Raw genomic sequence first — 13,446 nt, 5'->3', positions numbered from 1 at the left:
AGAAACTAAATTAGTTGTGTGGCACAAACCACTGAACAAAAGAAAAGTAAGATCTTCAATGGACAAGTCGCGGACAAACAAAAAAAATGCCCGGTGTAGTAAGGGCAACATTGGCTGCTTCCAACACGAAGAAAGGAAGCAGGCCGCGGAGAACAAAATGTGACAGCTGGAACCTCAAATTAGTAAATCAGGTGAAGCGAAGGCCACAATGGCTTGGAAGCGCACTCTTGGGTGAAATCCCTTCCTCTCACAGTTTGATTTGATCTAATCATGTCAGGCAGCTTCCAAGCTGTTTTCTCTAGTGATTCGCTGGAGAAAACATAGCCTGTATACAAAAGGGGTGGCCAAGAAAAAAAGCCTCTGGTCTGGTGTGCCGATGAATAACCGCGCCGTTTGTTACGGGAAAAAATGCTCCATTCCGCACCTTCTCTTCTGTGGTTCATCAATAGATAGATCATCAGCAGCCTCCGAGCCCAGGCGGTCAGGAGTTGTCGTCCGTCATGCCGCCCGTTGTGCCGTGCCGGAAAATGGTTAAAAAAGGGGGTAGAATCTACATTTTTCTGAGTGACATCAGAAGGGAGGGGGGGACTGTCTACTACGGCCTTCTGCCATACTGCAAAACCATAATGTGGTTAGCGGTTGACGTGTCCGGTGCAACCGATGTGGACACGGCGCCTCTCTGGCACCAGATGCTGTCGCGGACATGCTGAAGGGTCATGAACGGGAGGAGCGGTCGCCCTCGGCATGTAATCTCCACCTGCAAACACACACATTTTCTTCACTTTGTCAGCAAAAAAACCTAAACTTGTTCATAGGGCAAGCGAAATGATGATGCGCACATGACTCCACACTGATGCACGGATTGGATGCTAGTGAACTGTGACCAAATTAACAAACAGGACACAAAATGGATTACAAGTGAAGCAAGTAGTTTAGCAGGGCATCAATTACTGTTACTGTTTTTAAGGTAAGGCGTCAATTACAGTGAGGTGAGAAGATGGATGAGAAGCATGGGATTGCTTCTGGCGAGAGGAACATAGTGATGTTATTGGGACTTTCTCCTTTGTGCAACCACAAACATGCATTGCAATTCCATGGCTGATGCCCTTAAAAGTACAATGCAGAAAAGAGCAGGCAGGTCCAAGTGATGCATGCCTGATACTGATGTCGGATTCCCCTGTTAGTTTGTGATGATGGCATTCCATTACCCGGCCACATGTGAGATGAGATGCCCAGCCCAACCAACCGAAGCTAAACTATACTAAACGTGCTTGCAATTGCAATTGCACAGATCTGAGATGTCAAGCTACTGCAACCCTTGATTATCACCTGTCGTGCCCATGAGCGTATACTTTATTTAACTAATCACCACCTCAGGCTCATCAAGTCAATGGGTGGAGTCCTAGAAACAAGTGCTCATCTAAGTAAGACAAAACTTAACACTTACTGAGCCTAATCTACACAGGATGCTGATTGATTGAATGGTTCATCTTCCATGGCATGACAACAAGAGCGTGCAAGTATTCCAGCTTCTCTGACCGTGCTTCTCCACCAAACATGCCATTTCCATGGCATGACAAGGACGTCTGGCCCTACCCTTGATTATGATTTCTAGATGATACCCAGAGCGAGAGCGCCACCGACATTGTTGACAATGACAGCAGATCATGGTACAGAGCGCAAAATGGACCTCGTGATTCAAATTAATTAATAATCACGAACCAAGCTGATAATTTGTCCCAAGGAGGGGCTAAGCAACCCCTTCTCTGTATGCTCCACTGCTCATTTTCATGCCATCCTGTGTACATGGCTTAGTGAGCTGATGTAACCCTTATGATGTCACTCTCCTTCTATCAGTGAAAAGATACACAAGGTTTGGTGAAAACAAAATTGGTCCCAAGGATATGGCTTGTTTATGGCAGTATGCGGCACAGTGCCTAGATGCATGAATGGGGCTCATTTGTGGGCACATGTTTACAGGTTGAAGAATCCTCACCCTTCAACCTCTCTCCCCATGACAATCCATGTAGCAACCAACGCCCCAGCTCAAGTGAAAATAATAATCTTGCATGGCACACTATGTTTTTTAGTTAGGTGTCAGTTTCAATATATAGGACTTTCTAGTGATGTTTGACCTCGCTCATATCTAGCCTTGAGAGTAAGATTTCTATGTTCAGTTCATGAAAAACATCCACCATAACACTGTAGTATAATATAGTTCCACGCAAATTATATATATTTTTTCTTCAAATTAATTTGAAGCAAATGAAAAATTCCTACGCGTGATGTATTGACTATCTCTAGTACACTGTAAGTGTTTAAATGTAGGTCTCCTTGGAGTCTAGAAGTACACAACATGCAAATAAAAAAAAATCAAGTTATTTGTGTTGTATACACATATTACCTAATACATAAGTAATACATCAGTTGTCCAGTGCATGACCTAATACTAAAAATTATACAAGAAATACGTCATATCTACCTCTAGACAATCCTATGCGCATCTGTGACCTCGCTGAGAGGGTTAATTTCATTGGTTAAGATACTATAAGCGATAGTATGTAGTAACATCTAGATATAGGAGTGACACGGAGCATCTAGTTATTTGGCCTTATAGTGAATTAAAATTCAATACTAGCTGTTCTCTTGCTCATGGGGGGAAAAAGCCGAATACGGTTGTAAATCTAACTCAAGCTAGATCTTGTAAAATTTAAGTGCACAAAAAATGGTACTGGCTAGAATCTTGATCCCTATCTAAGGGGGTGTTCAAATGGCAGCGGTCAGTCTCAAATGGAATTTCGTAGACAACAAGTAGAAATCATTCCTAAGTCCTAGCTACAAATCAGTACTAGTTCAGCACTTCAGTGTGGGATATACTCCCTCTGTTCCTAAATATAAGTCTTTTTAGAGATTTCAATTGGACTACATACAGAGCAAAATGAGTGAATCTACATTCTAAAATACGTCTATACATCCGAATGTAGTTCATATTGAAATCTCTTAAAAGACATATATTTAGGAATGGAGAGAGTAGTTAACTAATTCTTGATAGAAGCTTATCTTAGCAATCTTACGAGGATTGTAGGATGAATATTTAGATGGTGGAAGAAGTGTGTAAAAGGCGTAAATTCTTTATGGAGCTGCTGTAGTCATTTTGTGTGCTTTGAGATTGATCCTCTTATTTAAACATTTCCAAAGCTCTACTCTTATTTTTTTAACAACCAAAATGTACAAGGATATATGATTTTTTTCCGATCAAGTCCATTTGATATTCCTAACCATCAAAAACTGCCAGCGAGTCCAAACTAGCAATAGGACAAGTAGTAGTGTGCTAGGTCTCACATGATCATGCAGGCGTGCATTTTTCTACATAGAATGCAACCATCTACCAATCAAAGACAGCCAAGCTAGACAAAGGGTTAATATATATAGAAACCTAACCAAGCACCACACACTAAGAAGAGAACAAAAAGGAAAGAACACCTATTGCCAATCTGCGAATCTTTAATCGAATCGATCGTGCATATATGACGCCATTTGACGTGCCCAACACTTTGGCAGCAAGCAGAATTATATAAAGACCAAAGATCAGTAGTACTAATTATTGCAATCCCCGAGGCCATGATCAGCATTATACCCAGTTCATAATAGCTGTCCATGTCGTGCCAATTATATGCATGATCATGCATGCACTACATCGGCACATAAGCTTATTAGCAGTCGTGCAAGAAACCAACGTAGTCATAGTGTATGTAGATCTCTAATTATTTGTCTTCCTTTGGATTGGTGTAGTTTTCTACAGGAGTATGATAAGTTTCCTCTACTAATATACTACAATATATGTAAATAAAAATCTCGGCACTTATTTGGCTTTCCATCATGTGACCCATGATGTACGTATGTTTGTGCGGCCGGCCAAACGTCCAACGTCCCTAGCTTTGCCCCCAAAGAAGCACACCTAGCTACATCAATGTGACCCACGAGCGACTACCTCTACCAGTCTAGTAGTAGCACTACTCGTCGAGCACTTAGGAACGTCCATATATTACTTACTATATATCTTATACTTACTATACTCTTCTTTTTATCATATATTGCAAGGGAATTGCTGGCTTTGATTGATGTGCCAGGTCCCAACCAACCAGTGGCCCTTGTATATGAGAGCTCACACGTTTTTGTTAGGCTTGGCGGCATGCATAAACCCTTTGCCCCCGCTCGCTGGCTAGCTAGGGAGGGAATATAATTCTAGCATGGCCACAAACAAGTACCCTCCAACTAACGCTCGAGCCATCGGCATCTAATATAATCATCGTGGGGTTCGTACGTACTTGATTAGTGGTTAAGTACGCCTCTGGTTTAGCTGCTAATAGTTGGAGGGACGAGGCGTGCGTGCCTGCATGCAATTAATGCTGCACTGCATAGTGATTCAGGTGTGCTTAAACTATTAGATTCTGCTCTTGTTGGTACGTAGGTTTCTCTGCCAAAAAACCCTCTTAATTAAATTTCCAATGGCAATTGGTACGTACAATTTCTTCCCGTGCAAATCACCAAAAAATCAATTCAACTCAACTTGCACCCCCTCTAGTCTAGCTGGCTAATTAATCAGTCTCTCCAGAAGAAAAGGGGGTTAGCATATATGCACATGGTCCCCCGATCCATAAGCATGACAAAAAAAAAGGGAGGAGTGGTGGCAATATACTCCCTCCAGCCCTCCGATGATTGTCAATTTACACATAGCGTAACTAAAAGCAGCTAATTTATTTACTACCAGTTTTGTTAAGTACAGTATATATATATATGGACATAAAATAGTGGGAAATCAATACTACGTACTACTTGGATGCCCTAGTAATAGTATGAAGGTGCAATTCTCCACCGCTCCTTGTTTCGAGGGTCTTGTCCAAAGTGCGTTGCTTCCGCTGCTTTTAACCCCCTAGCTACTGCTACTACTACTACGGACGACACGTCCGATCCAAGGAATGCATGCATGAGACGGAGTTGCAGAGCTAGTGTTTGCGACGTTGTAGCAGTACCAGTAGTTAGTGGTCCTTTTGGCTTTTGTCCATCCGTCTATTCCTTCCTCCTGCTTCACTTTCATTGAGATGCCTCACCCTTCACCAACTTGGCATTATTCTCTCTCTACCCCCCTCACTCTTTCTCTACTTCTCCGGCCGTCTCTCTCTAGTCTCTACTGTGCACGCATTTCTCGCATGGCCCCACTCCCATGCACATTAATTATTTTCCTTTTTCTTCTCGAAACCAATCATACGAGCATAAAACAGGTGATTTGGTGGGTCTGTTGCATTGGCTACCAAGGTGGGGCCACATGCATGCACGTATGTGTAAAAATATTCCACCACAAAGTGCAAGTGCACCCACTTAATAAGGTTCTTCGATTTGTCATCTAACCACACAACCAAAGCTATATATCTAAGCTATCTTACCTTCCCCTTAGGCTTTGTCTCCCATGAGAATTTCTAGTTTGGCTTTCATGAGCTAGCTAGGTGCACGGTCCGTTAATACGTGAGGTAAGGTCGACGATGGCATGACGCCAATAAATACTCTGAAGAAATCCAAGCCTAGTTTGCTGCATCCGTGCACATGCACAAGGTCGGTTGATGATCTAACAACTTTGCACAAGCCTGCTCTGTGCTCAGCTGTCTGCGCGCAGGGAGGAGGTGCCGTTGGGCGCCGTGGTGGCGTCGACGATAGCTGGACCGAGCAAGGTTGATGCATCAGTACAGTTCTGAAGATGGAGCAGTGGCAGTTGGCGGCGGCGGCCTCTGTGTGCACGCCGGACCGGTGAGACCCATGCCCGGCAGGCGTCCTGGATAGGACCTCGGGTCTTAGATGTTAGGTTTGGCTCCGATGTCTGTTTGATATTAGGCCCAGGCTATCTGCACCCCTTCATCAACTGGATAGAGTTGCTTAGACGGCGGCTTTAGTCTTACTGTTGTATTACTTTGTAAGGTCTTGTGAGAATAATTAATAAAATGGTTGTATGCATTGCCCAGATGCAGAGGCCGTCATCCTCCTTTTCTAAAAAAAATGAAGGATACTCTATATATAGCATTCATATTTCTAGCGTATGAAATGGATACCAAGTACTTATGGACTGGTGACATGATCAGATCAAAATTCCGACCAAGTGAATTAAATGCAATATTGCTCTGAACCACTTACCATCATAGTCTACACGAGAGACACGATGCATTGGATTTGTTCCCAATCAATCCCCATATATATGTGTTTTATATATCTTTAGTAATTTTTAAGCGAAGGCTATAGATGCCTGCCACATTAAGTGAACGACTAAGATAGCAATTGAGGAAAAGAGCATCAGACTGCTAAAGACAAAGAAGAAAGTACGAGTCGTATGCATATACAAAGTGGTGGAGCCATTTGGTGCATGCATGATGTGTAGTACTAGTATATAAAGGCATCTATCAACAGATGGAATCTTTTGATTAGCTAAGAGCTGCCACTAAACTCTGATTAATACTACATATTATCCTAGTCGCAGCATGGCCACATTCCATATTCTGTGTAGATTGTTAAATCAAACACGCATCCCTAGTCATGGGGAACTTTCACTGCTCAAGACTGACACACATTTTAACCTGGTAAAACCATCACCCTCTTTTTAGCAAAGAACCTCCTTGATTGACATTAAAGTTTTGGATTATAAAGAATTGGCTGGTAGAGACAAAGTTGACCCTGGAAATATTTATTTGAATGGCATCTTTGCACAAAAGAAAAACGAATTGTTATACATCCATGGCGCCGGTTAAACTAGGCCCATTTTAGGGTGTAGGAGACAATTAAAGTGAAAAAAGAAATCCTACACCAACTTGCATGTTCAGTTGATCAATCATTCTACTATACTATACATCGTGCGTGCATGCATGCTGATTGACGGGAGCCATGGTGATATACTAGGTTATTGATTTTGTGATTATACAGGTCATGGTGATTCAATATTAGCAATCCTTCTAATATCTCACTTTAAATGTTCTGATGCTTAAAAACAATTAGTTAAATTTCTGGACCTAATTTCAGGAATTTACATTAGAAGTGTTAAGTAATTAAGATTTTCCTACGTTTTACATAGTTCTTACATGTGGTGTGCAATCCTTTCAAAGTCCTATGTAACTAATTTAAGGTATATGCAATGAGAAGGGAACTTACTTTTAAATCAAGTTTGAGCAATTAGAAACCTTATAACATGTGTATTCCGTGAATAAGTGAGTGTGCAAAAGATAGCTCACTTGGTTAGGAGAGTGGATGTACATTTTCACTAGCTGGGTTCAAGTGCCCGGCTTGAACTCAGAAATTGACCAGACATAATGTTCAAAGAGCACAAAAACATCAATACATTAAAACTGCTTACCAAAAGAGAAGACAAAAAAAATTGTCTTCCCTTTGTTCCACCAATAAGGTAAGCAACATTTTATTGCATTACATACTATAACTTTTTATAAATGAGATAAACTGGAATGTGAAGCTTGCAATCTAAATAAACTAGATAACATCCTGCACACTGCTGTAGAAATTCATAGCAATGCAAGTATCAAAAATAAAAATAAAAATATACAGAGGGTTTGCATGTGGTGGAAAATGGGCATTGAAGGTTAATTATATGTTGCCGATTTTTTTTTATGATGTGGAGGCTTGCATGTGTGGAAAGTGGAAATGCTGCATGCACTTGATGATGTGGATGGCTTGCATGCACATTTAAATGGTACACTTAGATATATAGGATATAGGAAAAAAATTCAAGAAAAGATGTAGGATATTGGGATCAACTACATGGTTGATCCGATGACCTTAACTGCAAAAAAATATATCATAATTAAGTTGTGCATACGACAGATAAAGCTGAATTTTATTTTTCGTCATTGCCCCGGTCAATGCTAGTTATTTCAGGAATATATTCTCCTCTATAGTACTGGCGTGTAGATAGTAACTTACTGGTCGTACCTAATTATATGCTTCTATGGAGTAGACCCCCATTTAGTTATGAGACCCAAGAAGTTATGGTGAATTTTGGAAGTAATAAACTATATTGCACTTTGTTTCCAACTAAACTTATTAGTGAGTATTTCTGGCCGAGTGGTGATTGGTGAGCGCATATGAAACCCATCATACATATAGTTATACTTGTATGTATATGCAACGCCATTGAAGCAAACATATTCGGCACTCGGTGTGGGCGAGAGACACTATAGCGTGAGGCCATGCTGTGGTTAGCAGGTCAATTCCCAGAAATATATAAAACGGTACATGATAAAAGCCTCGATTTATTGGAGTTCAAAGCAAAAGCGGGATCTGATGTAATTAAGGCTCGTATGTACATGCACGGTAACACTTCTGCGTACCAAGATCAAAGAATTAGAAAAGGAACGAAGTATACTCTTCAAACAGAAAGGCACATCACCTAAGGTTGTTGCAACAAATATATCATACATTATATATTAGGCACCTTAAAAGTTAGCTATCCTTTCATCATTGAGTACGGCTTACATATTGTTACCTAGATACATATTGTAATCATTAATGTAATATTTCTTTCTGTATATATACGCAAGAAGATTCCTGCGTGACCGTGCATGCATGCATGATATCGGTCAATGAAACAGCCAGGCAATGTAGCTAGGTAGGAAAGTAAATGAGTAGATTAACATATGGAGAAATGTAGATAAGAAAACCAAAGGTTTATTGTAGGGCCGGCCGTCTGCATGGTGATTATATTGTGTTTTTTTTGTATATGCGTGTACTCCTGAACAAAAAGGAGCCGATATATCATTGCAGTTACTGAGAACATATGCAGGCTTGCTAGGTAGGCCTATCGAGTGCAAAAGGAAGCAAGATCTCGAGTCATAATGAAAAGGATCCATCACTGTACGTGATGGAGCAGGAAATGGTGTGTGTTTGTGTGTGTGCGCGCGCGTTATGTTGTGGTGCACACACACACACACACTCTCTCTCTGTCTCTCTCACGCACACACTCTCCCCCCCCCCCCCCCCCCCCCTCTCTCTCTCATGCACACACACATACAAACACTCGAAAGCCCTACTTGATGCTTCCATATGGTGAGGTGAGGATGGTGCATAGCTTTCAGTGATGCATGGTAGGTGAAGGAGCGCTTTTCTTTCTCTAGGGCTGGGCATGCACCATCTATCTCCCTCCCTCCCTCCCTCCCTCACAATGCTATAGCTTTACACAAGCACGGCCCCACACACAGACGCGCACACTGGCTAGCCACGCTGTAGCAAGAGGTTCTCTCTACATGCATGTAGGAGCACACACACATATATGCCTACTCATGTGTCCTATATATGAGCATAGCTCTGAAAGCCTCTGTTGCATGCATTGCATGCTAGCCCTTCCTATGCCTCCATTTGAGGCATTGCACTGGGGAGAAAGGGCTTTAGGCAATGATGAGCTCCTTGGCCATATCCTGACCCCTAGGATGCATAGGAAAAGAAAGAACAGAAAGGCTTGTGAGGGCTCTACGCCTCTACCTATAGTTAGCTTAGCTAGCCAAGGCTCCCTCCCTAATATATAATTAATAATTAATAAGTACAATATAAAATGAGTATATATATATACAGCTTCATTGTTTGCATGAACCGACAGAGAGCAAGAAGAAGAAACAAGTAAAGCTCCATCACAAGCCATATAACTAACCATCTAGACTAGTATCTAACAACCTCACACTAGTCCCTCTTTGCGTCTCTCTCTCCGATGGAGGAGTTCTTGTCAAGTGGTGAGGGGATGATGTGCCACCCAAGACACACACCCCTCACCTACAATAGGAACAAGCACACACAGGACCCTTAATGTCATGCTTGATTAATATTTTATATATTTCATTCAGGAGTGCAAGCATATGTCTAATGTTATTTTCTTTATACCTACATCTGTACCGTACACGTACTAGTCTCTTTTCTAGCTCTGATGTTCCTTTCATCACCGATGTTGGAAAAAGCAAAGGGGAAAACAATGCATCTTGGCAGTAATAAAAATAAATAAAGAAGTTCACCATAACACAAAAGACCGGAGAAGGGGGGAAGAAGAATAAAATGCAAAATGCTAGTAGTACATAAACGGATATTAATCAGACTTGTGCTGATATTTAAATACCTCTGATTCGTCTTCCAATCCGAGCTTGTTAGCCAGGTACTTGATCAACAATCTAACTGTCACCCTCCCATCTCTGAAAATTATCGAAACACAAGGAAATCGCATGTTAAATTCGCATATTTTCCACGCCGCAGCAGTAAGCATAAACCACATTATATTTGAAGCATGTTTTTTAGATGAATTAATACATCTCATAGCCTCGCAGATTTGGAGGCGCATAAAGAATATGCAAATGCAGGATGAGAGGCAACTAATCGAAGCAACATAATAAGATTACGATGAAAGAAAAAAGAAAGAGGGTTGTAGAGTATTACTTGATTCTTAAGTAGCTTCTTGGAATCTGAGGCAAGAACGGTTCCCTCCCTCTGCACAAATCAAGAGGCCAAAAAACAAAGTCAATAAAACACCGACAGCTAGTCCTCCTAGCAAAACAACACGAATCGAAGCAAGAATGATTAAGAACGTGCAGATGAAGGCGCTGCATTTGCAGGAATTGATCATTCAAGGACGAATTAATCAACTGGCATGCAGCGAGTGAAATATGTAGGATGAGGAGGAGTAAGTAGCGATGAACACATGAAATGCTCGCGTGTACCCATGTAGCTAGTGCAGTCGCGGCGAGTGGTAGGACGTGTATGCACTCACTGGTGGGGCGCGGCCTGGAAGACGAACCAGACTCCGGCGGCGGCGGCGGCAGTGGCCGCCGGTGGAGGCAGCACAACCCTGGTCGTGTCGAAGCCGGAGGGGCCCGCGGCCGGCGAGCCAGGCCCGTAGAGCCCGCGGTGTCCGAACGGGAGAAGCAGCTGCGGTTGTTGCGCCGCGTGGCTCCAAGGCGGCAGCCAAGGTGGCCCAGCGCGCGGCACGGACATTTGTAACGACGCCTGCGGAATGCCGGGCATGGCGGGGCGCAGGAAGGCTCCGGGCGGCATGTCCATGCCCGGGAGCGTCTCCTGCCGCGGCCCCGCCGTCCCCGCGCGGTCCGCCGCAAAGAGATCGATGTCGGGCGCTGCGCCACTGGGGCCCGGGGACGCCGGGCCGAGGCCGAGGCGCAACCAGTCCCCTCCCCCGGCGCCGCCGCCTCCGTTGCTGCTGCTGCCGCCACTGCTACTGCCGCTTGTGCCGGCGGGATGGGGCTGCTGCGGCGGCAACACTACTAGCTCCTCCCCGCGGCGCTCCTCCTGGTGTACTTCCTGCCTCTCCTGCGGCGGCGGCGGCTTTGACGGGTCCTGGTTAATGGGCTCCTGGGCCATGTGGTGGCTCGGCCTCGGCGTCGGCTGTGCCGTCAGAGCGTTGACGCCGGCGGCAACGTCGCGGATGAAAGGCGTGCCATGCGCGTCGCGGAGGAGCTGCAGGTTCCGAGCCGGGACCATCCGGGCTGCCGCCGGTTCATTCCATCCACCCGGCCGGCCCGGCCCGGCCCAGCGCCACCCCCCCTCTCTCTCCGCTCGCTAGAACGTCGGAGAGACCGAGATGCGCGCGCGGCACACACGACGTCGGCACGCGCGAGGCACGTACCTTTGGCCACAGGAGATCGGAGGAAGAAGATGACGAAGAGAGAGAGAGAGAGAGTATTAGGTAGGCGCGCAAGGAGAAGTAGCTAGAGGAGGAGGAGCCGTAGCAGCATGGCACGAGGCAGCGGAAAGGAAGAGGGGCGGAGAGAGAGACCTCGGTCGATCGGAGATCAAATAGTTTCAGAAGGGGGTAGAGAGAGAAAACCCGAGCAACTCGAGTCGTCCTTCCTAGAGTGAGAAAGGGGCCGCTCCTCTCTCTCTCTATCCTTTTTAACTTTTGAGTCCTCGCGGTCGCAGGGACAAAAAGAACAGAAGCTCCAGATATTTAACCGCGGGTTTGCTTAGGCGAATAGCTCAGTCATCCAGGGGCTCTTTTGGAAGAACCAAAAGAGCGGTCGTGAGCTGCGGACCCCGCGCGGCAGTACGTGTGGCGTGGCATGATTTACCCTACAGCGCTAAACGATGTGGTGCGTGACATGCGCCGCCCTGCTTAAAGCTTCCGTGTGGGTTTCTGCGCGGTTGCACTGGCTTCTGCATGTCGAGCCACGGTGGCACATCCAAAATTAGCCAAAGATTGTGAGCGCTCAAACAAAAATGTGCAAATGACCGTCCTTACTAAGAAATCATAATTTCTTTTACAATACTTATATACTCACTCCGATCCATATAAATTCTCGCTGATTTAGTATAACACATTATTTAGCAACTATGCCGAAACACTTTCCTCCTCATCCACGAGCGACGCCCCAAACGCTTCTAGGGCTATAGAGGCGCGGAGGATCCCCGCCCTTGCCGGCGGGAGGGCTCCTGCTCCTTTTTAGGTGTTTTTTTTGTTTTTTGTTTTTAGGGTTGCTGTCAAGCTCACGAAGGAAAGGCGACGATGGCTCTCTGAAAATGAAATAAAGTTCTTTCCGCCTAACCCTCATCTTGGCGGTTCTTCTAGCCTCGTTGAAGGGCGTGTGGAGGTGTGTCTTCGATGGATTTTGCGGGATTCTTTTGGTGTTTGTCCTTGGTGGATCTGCTTAGATCCGGTCTTCGTCTGCTTTTGTCCATCTATAGGTTGGATCCTTTCGATTGACACTTCTCCTCATTGACAACGGTTGTTGATCAGCCTCGCTGGTTCTTTGGGGTCTTAACACGACGACTTCCTGACTGTCTACTACAACACTTGTCTCCGGTGCGGGAGGGGCGATGACGCGCTGCGCCTTGGACTCGCTCAGTACTAGTACTACCATGATGTTTGATTAATACTAGATCGGAAGTTTTCGCATAAATTACGTTATTTAGCAGCTCTTTACCTCACTTATCACATTTAACATACGTTTTATTAGATTTTTTTTCAGTTTTAAAGTTTTGTGAGCGGCCTGACAGGCGGGTCCTGACCTTTAGGGTGTGTTCGGTAGGGTGCATGGGGGCAAAAGTTCCCAATCCGACCCACTTTTGCTTGTTTGGTAGGGTGCATGGGCTCACCTGGGCTATGCACATCTGATGCAAAAAAGGGCCCTCGGCCATGCCCCTCTCATGCACCCCAGAGAGGGTACATGGAGGCAGCCATGCTCGCCCCGACCCTCGTCCCCACCCACCAGACCACGTTCGGATATGTTTAAATTTACAAAAAGTTCGGAATTTCAAAATTTATTTAAATTTTCCAAAAAGTTCAGAATTTTAAAATTCTTTTAAATTTTTGAAAATTTTCAAAAAAAATCAAAAATTCAAATTTTGTTTAAATTTTCAAAAAATGTTCAAAATTTCATTTTTTTTAATTTACAAAAAAGTTTAGAATTTCAA

General features: G+C 44.2%; 1 protein-coding gene across 1 annotated transcript; it reads right to left on the bottom strand.

The window, feature by feature from the left end:
• Nucleotides 1-241: 241 nt before the first annotated feature.
• LOC109742374 (protein LAX PANICLE 2) lies at nt 242-11,823 on the bottom strand. The gene is made up of 4 exons (XM_020301465.4): nt 10,793-11,823; nt 10,462-10,512; nt 10,148-10,220; nt 242-757 (listed from the first exon to the last, which is right to left on the bottom strand). Exons 1-4 carry the CDS (start codon nt 11,515-11,517, stop codon nt 596-598), a joined length of 1,011 nt encoding a protein of 336 aa, XP_020157054.1. The 5' UTR covers nt 11,518-11,823; the 3' UTR covers nt 242-595.
• Nucleotides 11,824-13,446: the final 1,623 nt, after the last annotated feature.

The sequence above is a fragment of the Aegilops tauschii genome, chromosome 2 (assembly GCF_002575655.3).
Source record: "Aegilops tauschii subsp. strangulata cultivar AL8/78 chromosome 2, Aet v6.0, whole genome shotgun sequence".
Taxonomy (NCBI): domain Eukaryota; kingdom Viridiplantae; phylum Streptophyta; class Magnoliopsida; order Poales; family Poaceae; genus Aegilops; species Aegilops tauschii.
The sequence above is the reverse complement of the archived record's forward strand: the minus strand, read 5'-3'. Positions and strand labels throughout refer to the sequence as shown.